The following is a 14,145-nucleotide window of genomic DNA, read 5'->3' on the forward strand; positions in this document are numbered from 1 at the left end:
ATTTTATTTCTTTTTCTGGTATAAAAAGGATTGATCTGATAGACCTAATCCCTTGTCCAGGTTAAAAGCACCACCTGGCCTTTGTGTATTTTTTGGCAGAGTCCACTCTCTTGCAAGCTTTCAGGGTTAGGACTTTTGTCCGAGGATAACTTCCTTCCTTCCTTCCTTCCTGCCACTATTCTCAACTACCCTGGAAATGGTTGTGGGTGCTGCTATTTCTTCTCATACTGTTATAAACATGCAAAATTTGATTTTTTATAAATCTTTGTCTTGATTAATCTTGGTTCCACATTTGGTTTTGAATTTCTATTAATTGCCATTTCTGTACTCCTGATTTTTCTTTCCAATGTCTCTTCCAGCTGAGTCCAACAAAAAACACCCTTTCCCTTGTCCAACCACCTATCGTATTGCATTGTTACACTATGTTGACATTATGAATCCAGTAAGAACTCATGTCCTCAAAGAACTTGTGGAATATGCTAAAGACCCCAAAGATAAAGAATTTCTGGAAAAAATAAGTTCAACTACACCTGAAGGAAAGGTATGGTTTAGTAATGTGACTTAATTCTCTGACTTGCATCTGTTTATAAGTTCTTAGGGAGAATAAGTGTCTGGTGAGCCATGTCTGCAATTCGGAATCAATTTCTTTTAGGATTATTTCATTTTATTTCTTACATCACCCCTGCTGTATGTGAAAGTTATGACTTCTGAAGTTCTCATTTCCTTCCTAAAACAAAGCTTGTGCTTACTTGGACAAGAAAACTATTTAGTGCTCCAATTAAATTTAACAACAAGAAACAATCCATTAATGATACTAAATCCATGGTAATATTTTCATTTAGAAATATTGAATTTCTAGAGACATTTAGAAATTCAATATTTCTAATTTCGGTGATCAGTAAATAAATTTTACTGATAATATGATATATTTGCGAAGGGATTGCAGTCATCTTAGCGAGCGAGACAAGCTACCCTGAACTGACGACGAGCAATAGACTCAGAAACATAGGTCGTCAGGTGCTTAGTCCCAGCTGGCGGGGTCGATTGCCTCCCCTTTGCAAATATAAGGACACAGAAAATGTGTCAAAGCTGACAGGAGACGTCGATGTTTCCTAGGGCTAAATGGCGGTGGTGTAATTCCCTTACGGGACTGTCACATTGAGTTGACAGTATACGACCACTATATCGCTCTACCACCACTTTGTCTCTCTGAGACATTTAGAAATTCAATATTTCTCATATATATATATATATATAGTTAATCCAAACAAGAAAAAAAAAATATATATATGCATATATATATATGCACATGTATGTGTCTATCTTCTGTAATATATGCACATACATGTGCATGACTCTTCTGTACAGTTTCCTTTTCCTTCTTCTGAATTGCACTCTCGAGGCATTGGTCAATTTGAGGCTGTAGTAGACATTTCTTCTATGAGTCATGCAGTAGGATTGATCTCGGAATTATAGAGTTAATAGTTATGAAATAATCTTTTCTTTCACTCAGCCATAACTGCACATTTTATTTTCTTAATTTCTTTGTTCTGAGTTTAAATTCATCCGATGTATCATCACGATTTATTTTCTTGATTCTATATCTGCCTGTGTAATATTTACTTTATTTCAGCAATTATACAGTGAATGGGTAATAAAAGATCATCGAAATATCATAGCTATTTTGGAAGACCTGTCCTCAGTCAAACCACCCCTTGATCATCTTTGTGAGTTGTTACCTCGTCTGCAAGCTCGTTACTATTCCATTTCATCATCTCCTAAAGTAAGTAATTTTTTTTCCCAATTACAGTTGTTTAAGTCATTGTCGTTAGTTATGCTAGATTTAGTAAATTAATGGCAATTAATTAGTATTTCCTATTGATATACATTGGTTAGTACATGTACTTTGTACATTGTAGTAACATACAAATCTTTTATGATCATTTATCTGCTTTTACCTTCTGGCATGGGATTGATGGGTCTCAAAACTTCTCACAACTCACCATGATTTTCCATCCTTATATTGTCTTTGTCTGTTCCTTTTTGGCCTTGTTTTTACAGTTTGTGTCTTTTTTAACACAAACCACTTTGCTTAGAGTGCTTAACTTCTTAGGAAGGTTGCCATCTTTGAGAAACCTCATCTCTATAAGGTGTTAGGTGGAGGAGGAAGAGGCAGTGAGAACGTAGTTTCCTATGCAATATAGGGAAAAGTGGAGAACCTTTGCTTCCTATTTAAGGGTTGGTGGTTTGATGTGACATAAAGGTTGTTTTAGTCATGTACGTGTGTAGAGTTATGAGAGAGAGAGAGAGAGAGGTAGGGGTGGAGTTTACTCATTTATTTTGAGCAGTGGAAAATGAGGCCCTTCTTTGTGTAGGGAGAGAGGAATGTTTAGCTGACAGTCATTCTTCATGATGGGGTTTGGCAAGTGGGGTACCATAATGTCTTGGGATAGCATACATTGAATATTTTCATCACTAATGTGGAAATGTTGCATTCAATACTTTATATAAAATATTCTGCTATAGCTATTATAAGATATCACACACTATGTTAACTTACCATTCTGCCACAGTTTGGCTGCTGTCACATGGTAACCTATTTACCATTTCCAGTCAAACTGTCTAACCCATACCAGCATGGAAAATGGATGTTAAATGATGATGATGTTATATCAGTGCTTCCTATTAATCTCATTTGTTTGATGATTCTGCCAATACTCTCTCCTGAACATTACTATTATGCGTATAATCTATTTTAAATTGTTAGCAACATATGGTAAAAGGCAATCCAACCATGACCACCTGTGCTGTCATGCATTGCATATCTAAGACTACATTCTCCAATGTGTCTCTCATTTTTCAAGGTTGAATTTGGAGAAATTTGACTCCTATTTTCTGTAGTTTCAGCAGTCGGTGAAAGGCTTCCTCGCTAGTTTTAAAATGCCAATAATAGAGATGATGACTCAATCACTTGACCTTTGCACACCTTTAGTAGAATCCACTTCATATGCATTTAAGCCAGGTCTCTGGACTCTGGATAACTTCTCTACTTTTAGCAGTCACAGAAACCCTGGAAAAGATCATGAGCATTGCTGCTCCTCTTCTCATTAAACTGTTAAAAAGCACAAAAAAAAAAACTGCATTATTTAGCTTCAAAGCCTTCATTATTTATTTGTATTACATTATTATTATTATTTATTATAATTGTGATTGTGTCTTCAGGTCCATCCAGACAGGATTCATATTACTGCTATTCTCATTGATTATGTTACAAGAGATGGTCGAAAAATACAGGGTGTCACCACTGGGTTCCTTAGTCTGAAGAAATCATCCAATGGCGATTGTCCTCGAGTGCCAATCTATGTACGCAAATCACAGTTTCATTTACCATTTAAACCATCCACAGATATTCTTATGATTGGTCCTGGTACAGGTGTGGCACCATTTAGAGCTTTCATTCAAGAACGAGATTTCCTCAAAAGTCAAGGTATGTTGTTTTCCTCTTTCACATTCAGCTTTGGAATATTTATTAAATACATACCAAATCCTACAACAATGCTATGCTACATGTTACTTTGGTTAGCATCATCTTTCTGTTGTTTTTTTTCTTTTCTATTTAATGTTTGTCTTGTTCTAAATTTTGATCAACTTCTTTGATTCCTTTTAACTAACTTTTCACTGCCCTTTCTAAAATGGTTTGCAGTAACATATATCGTACTGATGTCTGTTCTGGGTTTATTTTGCTTGTGGACCTTGTCTAGTAACAAATTTAAGAGAAAGTTTTCCCACTACCATCAGGATCATCCAAAAACTAGATACCTCCGTTCTGTTGAGAGATACTATTCATTATGTATATATATAAATAAAATGCCATCCCCACCCCTACATAGGGTTTATCTCCTATGTAAGGTAGTGATCATATAGCACATAAAAATGGTGTAGTGTATGCAGTTTGAAGGCTATTGTTTGTTTATGAATTCTGCCAAATGTGAGCTTTCTTTTCAGGTACATGATGCTCATGTCCCCCATCCCAGGATCCCACGGGCCCACACCTCCCACACACTCAGGGTTGGCACACTCAATGTGGGCACACTGAAAGTTAGGTCTGGTGAGATTGTTGAGATGCTTGAACAGAGACGTGTAGATTTGTGCTGCATCCAAGAAGTAAGGTGGAGAGGAGGTTCCGCTAGATTCCTCACAGGCATAGTACACAGGTACAAGATTTTCTTGGCAGGGAACACTGATATGGTCAAGGGAGTGGGTATACTTCTTGTGGAAAAATGGGTTGATAAGGTAATCGAGGTATTCAGAGTATGTGATAGAACACTTACGATTAGATTAGTGCTACATCATGGATTAGCAACCATTATCTTGGCTTATGCCCCTCGGCCGGGGCTACCTGATGGACAGAAAGACCGATTTTATAACACCCTCTTGCAGACTACCTCATTGATGAATGACAGGGACCTTCTCTTTGTGGCTGGTGACTTCAATGGGCATGTTGGACAACATGCAGGGGTCTTCCATGGCGTACATGGAGGCTGTGGTTTTGGTTCCTGCAATGAGGAGGGAACCAGACTGCTGGAGTTCTGCGATGCAAATGATCTTATGGTTTGTATATATATATATATAAATATATATATATATGTTTATATATGTGTATGTATGTATATATATGTTTATACATGTATATATGTGTATGTATGTATGTATGTATGTATGTATATATATATATATATATATATATATATATATGTATATATACTAGCTGGCGTACCTGGTAATTCCTGGGGTTAAAGATGTTCTATTGAAACGCCTTATTACTCTGATATAAGAAAGCAATTTCGTTATAACTGCCCCAAAGGGTGTATTTTCTGTCGTGAAAAAGTACAAAAATTTCTCAGCTGGAGGAGAGAAAGATTGTTGGAGGTTGTGAAGAGTGCAATAGTAACGTTCACACTCACTGAGGGTCGCTCTCAGTAACTGCTTTTAGCTTACGGAGTTCTTGCTTTTATAACTATCGAAAAGCGACCAAAAAGATAGACATAATGTTGAGAACAAATGATTTCGTTGGAGGTCTGTTATCTCCATTCCAGCCCCTGGTGGCGTAGAAGAGGTTAGAAGGGTCAAGTGGCAAAGACATTATTCTGCTTTGCGAAGGCATCTGGGAAATGTATAACTGCTGTCATTCACAGAAAAACTATTGTTTTACTGTGAGAAAAGTGCTGTTAAAGTGTTAAGTGAAATTTGGCAATCAAGGATTGATTCCATGCTATGCCTGCATGAAGCCACAACAAATGTGTTGTGGAATAAAAAATTTATCTTCTGTCATGGAAAAAGTGTAACTGTAAAAATGCAGAATTATATATATATATATACATACATAGATATTGATATATGTATATATATAGAGAGAGAGATAGATATAGATAGATAGATGTAGATATATGTATATATAAGGAGATATATATATATATATAATACATGTGTGTGTGTTTCTTTTTGCTTCTTCCTGTTGCCACAACTTGACAGCTGGTGTTTGTTTGTTTCTTTGTTTATGTCCTTGTAGCTTATGAGTTTGGCAAAGGGAAGCAATAGAATAAGTACCAGACTTTAAAGTATGTACTAGAGTTGATGTGTTCAACTAGACACTTCCAGGTGGTACCCCAGCAAGACTGCAGTCCAGTTACTGAAATGAGTAAAAGATAGCCCAATATGAACATTACAAATTTTAGTCTTGGAAGTGCAGTAAGGCGCTATACCATCTTTTATTTCATTTTGTCCAATTCACCATCATCATCATTTAGCCTTATTTTCCATGCTGGCATGGGTTAGACAATTTAACTGAAACTGGTAAGCCAGACAGCTGTACCAGGTCTGATTTTGGCTTGGTTTCTATGGCTGGATGCCCCCTTTTTAATGCCAACCACTCCAAGAGTGTAATGGGTGTCTTCAACATGTCATTGCCATAGGTGCTTTTACATGTTACCAGCACAGGTACCTCTGTGTGTCACTGGCATAGGTGCCTTTACGCATCACCAGTGTGGGTGCGTCTACATGTCACTGACACAGGCTACAACTATGATTTCACTTGACTTGACTAGTCTTCTCAAGCACAGCAAACTGCCAAAGGCCTTGATGACTTGTCATCACCTCTGTGAGACCCAAAATTTGAAGATCATGCTTCACCACTTTGTCCCATTTCTTCTGGGTCTCCCTCCACAGAGATCAGCACTTTTTTTACACAGCTGTCCTTGTCCATATACATCACATGTTTGCCTGAGTTAGGGTCTGAAAATTTAGTGGTGATAACAGAATTGAATGGATTAACTTGTATTCTGTTAATCAGCTAAATCAAAATGCGAGCATGAGGTGGTCCCTCACTTTTTGTTTTGTTTTTACCATTCAATAGTGTGCATGTGGCATGTTACTGATCCCTAAATTTTGATTTTTGTTATTAAATTCACCGGTTTTAATAATTTTAAGTGAAAGAAGCTTGGTGAGTCATTATGTCTGTGAATGAACATTTGTCTAGATAGTAGCTCATTCTGAATTTCCTTCCATTTAGCATTGCATACAAATGTGATAAATTTAGTTTAGGCTTTTCATGCGAGTAATGTGGACTGTCTCCATGTTTTCAATGGCACACACAAGCACAAGTGGACAAATACATTGTGTAATTATGTAGTTGTTAACTGCAGTGTTGTATATGTGTGGATACTAGTAGGTGGTTTGTTTTATGTTGTGATAGGCTATTGTAATTGAAGTTTGTTTTGTTTAGAACATGAAATCTCTGATACTGTAGCAATGGTAAAATGTATCCAGTACACTATGTAAAGTGGTTAGTCTTAGGAAGGGCATGCCATAGAAACCATACCAAAACAGAAATGAATGAGTAAGCCTCAGTTTCCGGAGCATACCCAGGAGGACAATAACTTTGAATAAGAACCAACTCAAACTGATATATATATAATGGTACACACACTCTCTGGGTCTCAAGATATCATTGAAAGGTCTAACGTTAAATAATTTATGCGATTTTAGAAAATTTATTCTGATGTTGTTTAATTTTCTAATTTTCCAGATAAAGTTGTTGGTGATACTATTTTGTATTATGGATGCCGAAACAAAGCTAATGACTTCCTTTATGAAGAAGAACTAAATCACTTTATTGAGCAGAAATCTTTGACCAAACTCCATTTGGCTTTCTCAAGAGACACTGCTAAAAAAGTCTATGTCCAACACCTTTTGATGGACAATCGGGAAGAAACTTGGAAATTATTGAGTTCAGGTGGACATATATATATCTGTGGGTAAGTAAGACTACCAAACATGGAATTTGTTTTGAGTTGTAGAGTCTTTGTTATAATCTTTGTGAAATCTGGTTTGAGTTGTAGGAACTGAGTTGCTGTCTGGAAAGAGAAGTAACTTTTATTTTTACTTATGTTTAATGATGGATAGTGTTGATGCTGGAGTTAATTGTTTATTAGAAGTAGCCAATGGGTTTCTTTATGATTGTATTTTTCTACTGTAGAAGTGGTGAAGTAGGAACATATATTACAGTAAAAGCATTGCAGATAATTACTTTCACAAGGTTGTGGAAGAAATGCCTATACTTTGGCAAGAGCTGTTATAGATTTAGGAATAAGTAAAGAAGTAGGTGTGTTATTGCTTAGCTTGTACTGTTGAAGGAAAAATGAACAAGAATGTTCTTCCTTATTATAGAAGTATCCTCTTAATCATGTTTTCCTAAGGAAGAAAGTTTGGCAAAATTCTTAAAAGATGTAGTAAATGAGTAAAAGCAGAAGTGCTAGGAAGAGAAGCAGGTGCCATTACATCAGTTATTGTTGTGTACATTCAAATCTGCCTCAGTCTAGCAGATTTTCACATGCAGAGAGTGTGCTGAATGACAAGGAGTAACCCATAGATCTATCTTCTCAGTTTGTACTATGTCTCTACCTAACTGATGTCTGAATTGCATGCACTGACATGCAATGATGAAGGATATTGGGTGCAATATGACAGTCTGGATATAAATGCTCTCTCCACTGTCTAATCTGTTTCTGATCACTTGTAAATTCTGGTAGTGGTCACAGCAGCAGTGAACAAATGGACTCATTTGGAGTGCGACAGCTGCTGTTTCTCTGTGAAGTGTGTATCTCAACACAGTGTTTGGGGGCCAGTGAAGTTATTGATGTCAGAGGTGTTTTTATGTGTATGTTCTTTGTTTGCCTGAGTTGAGTCAGAGAGAAGTTTTTCTAGGATGTTGTTGTAGTAATTCTCTGCAGTGTTGTATATGGGTCTCGATGTACAGAGAAGTTAAAAGTTTTTCATGTTGTAACAGGAACTGCCTGTGTTGAAGCTTACTGCAGCTACAAACTGTGCCTTCCTTTTACATCTTTAGGTGGCCTTTCATGTTTTTATGTCTTGTAAGTAGTCTGGGTGTGACTTGTGTACAACCTGTTATGTTCACTGTTTTGTGTCCTTTGTAGTTTACTGCGGAGAGATTGGAGGCTCAAATCTGGCATAGTCCATAAAGAATATAGTGTATTTTTTGTACACAATTATTTCTTTTTGTTGGCTAGATGTGATACTTGTGATTGCTCAAAGTATGCTTGTGTGCTATTTTCCCTTCTTTACTGTTTCTGTGTTGTGAATGTTGTAAAGGAATGCTTTGTTATTCTTTGTATTTTTGCTTTCTGCATGTATATGTGCGTGTGTGTGTGTGTGTGTGTGTGTGTGTTTGTAATTGAGTATGTTGATTGGTTGTATTTGATGTTCTCTAGTATTGCTGGTAAGAAGCAGGACATTAGATTTGGTCAGTGCTACTTCAAGTCTGTTGTTGGGAAGCCAGGTTTTTAGGTGATTTCTCTCAGGCTGGAATAGTTATATGACAGTGTCTGGAGAATGGTAGCGGAATGTGAGTATGATACATATGAGGCTGTATGTATGTTTTGTGGTGGGCATTGAGGAAGTTGTGAAGTTATATGTTGAAAAGAGAATAAGGCGGCGAGCTGGCAGACACGTTAGCGCGCCGGGCGAAATGCTTAGCAATATTTCGTCTGTCGTTACGTTCTGAGTTCAAATTCCGCCGAGGTCGACTTTACCTTTCATCCTTTCGTGGTTGATAAATAAATAAAGTACCAGTTTTGCACTGGGGTCGATGTAATCGACTTAATCCCTTTGTCTGTCCTTGTTTGTCCCCTCTATGTTTAGCCCCTTGTAGGCAATAAAGAAATATATATGTTGAAAAAAGTGGGTGAAAAGATGAATCCCTGTGGTACTCAATTCTGACAATTACAATTTCTGGAAATTTCATTCTGTAAGTTTAGTGATAACTCTAGGTTTTAATGTTTTAGGTATTTGTGATTTTACAATCAGTTAGATAGAATTGGTGTGGAGTTGCTATGTGTAAAGTAAGTGTTATAAATGTTCTCATTATTATTATTAAGGCAGCGATCTAGCAGAATCATTAGCATGTTGGGCAAAATGCTTAGTGGCATTTTGTCTATCTTAAGAGTCTGAGTTCAAATTCCACTGAGGTTGGCTCTGCATTTCATCCCTTTGGGGTTGATAAAATTAGTACTAATTGAGCACTAAGGTCGATGTATTGTAATTGATTTACTATCTCTCTTGAAATCGATGGCCTTGTGCCAGAATTTGAAACCATTATTTATAATGCTTTTTAAACTTTTCTCTATTTCTGACTCTGATTCTTTATCCATCTCTCTATCTGTCTCTCTTTTCCATTTCTTATTACCTTTTTCCAAACTATCACATTTTACAATAGCCTCACTAATTTGTGCTAAACATCTTATGGAAGTTCTAGATATAGTAATGCATTTATAAACAATAATTTTCTGTTTACTCCTTACTACCCTGTGAGGGATCAGAAAATGTATTTTCCCTTTTAAAGTTTCCTCGTCTCAACCTATTGCTATTCTGTTTGCCAAAGTCTGTTCTGATAATTGATGTTTGACATAGTAATATTTTGTAACACTTTCCAAATCTGCACTGAGTGGCTGTGTGGTGGTAAGAAGCTTGCTTCCCAACCACATGGTTTTGGGTCCAGTCCCATTGCGATACACCTTGGGCAATTGTCTTCTACTATATCCTCAGCCCTACCAAAACCTTGTGAGTAGATTTGGTAGACAGAAACTGAAATAAGCTCGTTGTATATATATATATATATAATAAATATTAGGGAATAAATTCAAAATTACAGGGAAAAAATCAGATTTAGGATTAAATCCAATTTTATAGTAAAATATTATATAATATTAATTAGAGACAAAACCACTATTTTGCAAAACAAACAAGGAAAGACTTAATCAATACATAAAATTTTTATAAAAAGTTAAAAAAAAGTTAACTTTTTTTATTAAAATTTTATGTATTGATTAAGTCTTTCCTTGTTTTGCAAAATAGTGGTTTTGTCTCTAATTAATATTATATATATATATATATATATATATGTATGTTATTTGTGTCTGTGTTTGTCCCCCCTACATTGCTTGACAACCGATGCTGGTGTGTTTATGTCCCCATCACTTAGCAGTTTGGCAAAAAGAGACACCGATAGAATAAGTCCTGGGGATTGATTTGTTCAACTAAAGGTGGTGCTCCAGCATGGCTGCAGTCAAATGACTGAAACAAGTAAAAGAATAAAAGAATAAAAAGTCAGTTTATTGACATCATTTATGTAGTCAATCTGTTATTTCTAGTCAACACAGAAGGAACAAATCAATCTAAGCAAGCATTTAAACTGTCCATATTGGCCAAAATATTCTACCTATTTATGTCCAAACTGACCAAATCTGTCTTCTCACATCTAATCTACAATGTCAGTATAAAAAATAAACTATGACATCATTGAAATCTCAAGGCTACAAGATAATGCAGGATAAATTCAAAATCTTGTTAATAAATAAGTGTTACATTTGAGTGAGGAACCTGAATGCTAAAGGGTTGAATATAATTTTCTTTTTCCCTTGTTTTACTTACTGGAAAACATTGTCTTTGCATTACAGTGATGCACGTAATATGGCCCGTGATGTCTACGACACATTGATATCAATAATAATGGAGTTTGCTAAGTTACCTAGCAAGCCTGAAGCTGTTGAATACATGAAGAAGATCCAAGCAAAAGGTGGTTATTCCTGTGATGTATGGAGCTGAAAAAGAAAGTTATATTTCTACACATAAACAAATTTATAAACACACATTATATTCATATGTTTTTTTTTTAATGAAATGTTATTTCTTTAACAAACGCTGATAATAAAAAATATTTTTAAGACTAACCTTTACAGATGGAGTGAAAAGGAATTTATTTTATATGATAATCAATATTGAAAATAGTAAATGCATCATAAGTATCAAGAACTCTATGCAGATAATTTCAATATATACAAATACATACATTCGTACCATGATCATTGTTTTTACATTCGCTTTTTACATTTGGTATGTATTGGGTGAAAATTCTTGAGACTTTATACAATGGTTGGATGTTCTTGCTGATGTCAGACCTTACTTTTTTTCTTTTTTTTTTTTTTGCAAGTAAGATTCTTTCTCTGTCTTCACTTATTGAACCATTAACCCTTTCGTTACAGTATTTATTTTGAGATGCTCTGTGTTTCTTTCAATTATTTTAAATATAACAAGAATTTAGTAAAATAACTTAGTTATCATTAAACAAGTGTTAGGAACATAAATTGTGACTAAGGTTTGGTGGTATATTTTAATGCAAAACTTATGCAAACAAGACATTTGTACTACAGAGCCAGAGCTGGTTTTGGCCGGGTTGGTAACGAAAGGGTTAAGCTACAAAACATTTTGTTTATGGTGAACATAAACAATGTCACCATAGCTGAAGCTGTCTCTTCACATTGACATAAGGAGACACACACACACACACACTGGTTTCCTTATAGTTTCTGTTAACAAAATTTCACTTGCAGGCTATTGGTCAACTCAATGTGTCAGAAGATGACACTTGTCCTAGATACCACACTGTAGAATTGAACCTGAAACCTCTTTGTTGCAAAGCTAGTGCTTTAACCTTTTGGACTTGCTTGTGTACCATCATTTAACATCTACATCCCCCCACCCGCTTTCTCAGTTACTTTCCTTCCCCCACCCTAAACCACTTCAATTTGTTATCTTCCCCTGCCTGCTGTCTCCACCAACCACCTCCTTTCTCTGAATTCTCTCCCCTGTGCTGTTCTCCATCATTAACATCCCACTTATCTGCAATTACTCTCAGTGTCCTCACATATCTACTGCAAACCGTGCTCCAGAGTCTCTTCTATATTTCCCTCCATCATTTGCTACAGTCACCTCTATCCTGTCCAAACCTCTGTATCACCTCACTTATTCTCACTACCCTCAATATCCCTCGAGGGCATGTCCTGCCACATCTTTGCCACCATTTCTATCACTGTTACTCTTTTTATCTTACCCTCTGACCCACCTGCTGTCTATATCTTACTAACCCACCTTTCTCTTCCAACCAAGTGGGATATAAATATATCTACTCTACAGCAAGATATCTATCTCTGTCTCTTTATACCATTAATCTCTCATCAACTAGCAAAATGCCAGTCCCCTACTTTCTCAATGCTACCTCACTCCTGCCAGTTGTCAAGGTTTTGTCTTGCAATTTACTTGGTAAACCTGTCAGTGATGGTGCTGTATAAAAAAAGCACTGGTTCTGGTGCCATATATGTTTCTTTATTATCCACAAGGGGCTAAACATAGAAGGGGACAAACAAGGACAGACAAACGGATTAAGTCGATTACATTGACCCCAGTGCGTAACTGGTACTTATTTAATTGACCCTGAAAGAATAAAAGGCAAAGTTGACCTCGGCGGGGTTTGAACCCAGAACGTAACGGCAGACGAAATACAGCTACGCATTTCGTCCGGCGTGCTAACGTTTCTGCTAGCTCGCTGCCTCTGGTGCCATATAGAAAGCAGTCAGTGCACACTGTAAAGTGTTTGGTGTTAGGAAGGGCACCCAACCATAGAAACCTTGCCATAACAGACAATGAAGCCTGGTGTGGGTCCTGGCCTTGCCAGCTCCTGTCAAACTGTCTAACCCATGTCAGTATGGAAAACGGATGTTAAATGACGATTATGATTAACATACTTTCATGGACCAGACAGTATTAGTTCAAGCAGATTCTCTGACCCAGTGCTTTTCCTGTCACTAGCCCTCACCTGTTTTCAAGCAATATATTTTCCATTAGTCTGAACATTAAATTAAAATAACCCTTTATCTTTCATACTTAATATATATATACAGACTGTCAGGCTAGTTATTAAGGTATTTGTCCTGAGATAACATCTGTTATGGATGTCCTGTGTTAAAAGTGCAAAATAGATCAGGGGAAAAAAATTCGTCCCTGCAGCAGCCAGTGAGAATGCTAGATGTGTTTTGGCCTTTTTGTGTCTTTTCAGTGGTCAGTACTCAGCCAGCTACATGCTTGGGCAAGAATTCATCACCTCAGACATAGGGGGGAAAATAAAATGAATAAAATATATGTTGGGACTCTGGTTATGATGAGTGTCCCAGTTTATTCGATGAAGTGAACAGTCTGTTTATAAAATTAACGTGCAATTGACCGAGCACTCCACAGACACCTGTACCCTTAACGTAGTTCTCAGGAAGATTCGGTGTTATAAGGCTGGCCCTTTGAATTACAGGTACAACTCCTTTTTTACAGCTTAATGGATTGGAGAAATGAGAAACGGTGTCTTGCTGAAGGGTGAATAGTGTCTTGCTGCTGGGAATTTAACTCTCAACCTTATGGTTGCGAGCCGAATAGCCTAACCACTAAGACACTTGCCGTCACTGCCTGCCTGCCTGCGTGCGTGCGTGCCTGCCTGTCTGTCTGTGCACATGTATATACGTCTCTGTGTGTGTGTATAAATGTAGGAGTGGTTGTGTGGTAAGAAGCTTGCTTACCAACCACATGGTTCCGGATTCAGTCCCACTGTGTGGCACGTTGGGCAAATGTCTTCTACTATAGCCTCGGGCCAACCAAAGCCTTGTGAGTGGATTTGGTAGACGGATACTGAAAGAAGCCCGTTGTATATATATATATATATATATATATATGTGTGTATATATATATATA

The 14,145-nt window shown here is 36.7% G+C and overlaps 1 protein-coding gene across 2 annotated transcripts in view; it reads left to right on the forward strand.

Annotated features, from left to right (window-relative positions):
• LOC115212879 (NADPH--cytochrome P450 reductase) overlaps window positions 1–11,309 on the forward strand; it is a 70,102-nt gene extending 58,793 nt beyond the window's left edge. For both annotated transcript variants that reach the window (XM_029781670.2, XM_029781671.2), the window contains exons 11-15: window positions 360–541; window positions 1,634–1,783; window positions 3,223–3,487; window positions 7,085–7,313; window positions 11,031–11,309. In XM_029781670.2, the coding sequence (XP_029637530.1) occupies window positions 360–541; window positions 1,634–1,783; window positions 3,223–3,487; window positions 7,085–7,313; window positions 11,031–11,178 (974 nt within the window). In that variant the 3' untranslated portion in view covers window positions 11,179–11,309. The remainder of the gene's footprint in view (window positions 1–359; window positions 542–1,633; window positions 1,784–3,222; window positions 3,488–7,084; window positions 7,314–11,030) is intronic.
• The last annotated feature ends 2,836 nt before the right edge of the window (window positions 11,310–14,145 follow it).

This window comes from Octopus sinensis, linkage group LG6, assembly GCF_006345805.1.
Source record: "Octopus sinensis linkage group LG6, ASM634580v1, whole genome shotgun sequence".
NCBI lineage: Eukaryota > Metazoa > Mollusca > Cephalopoda > Octopoda > Octopodidae > Octopus > Octopus sinensis.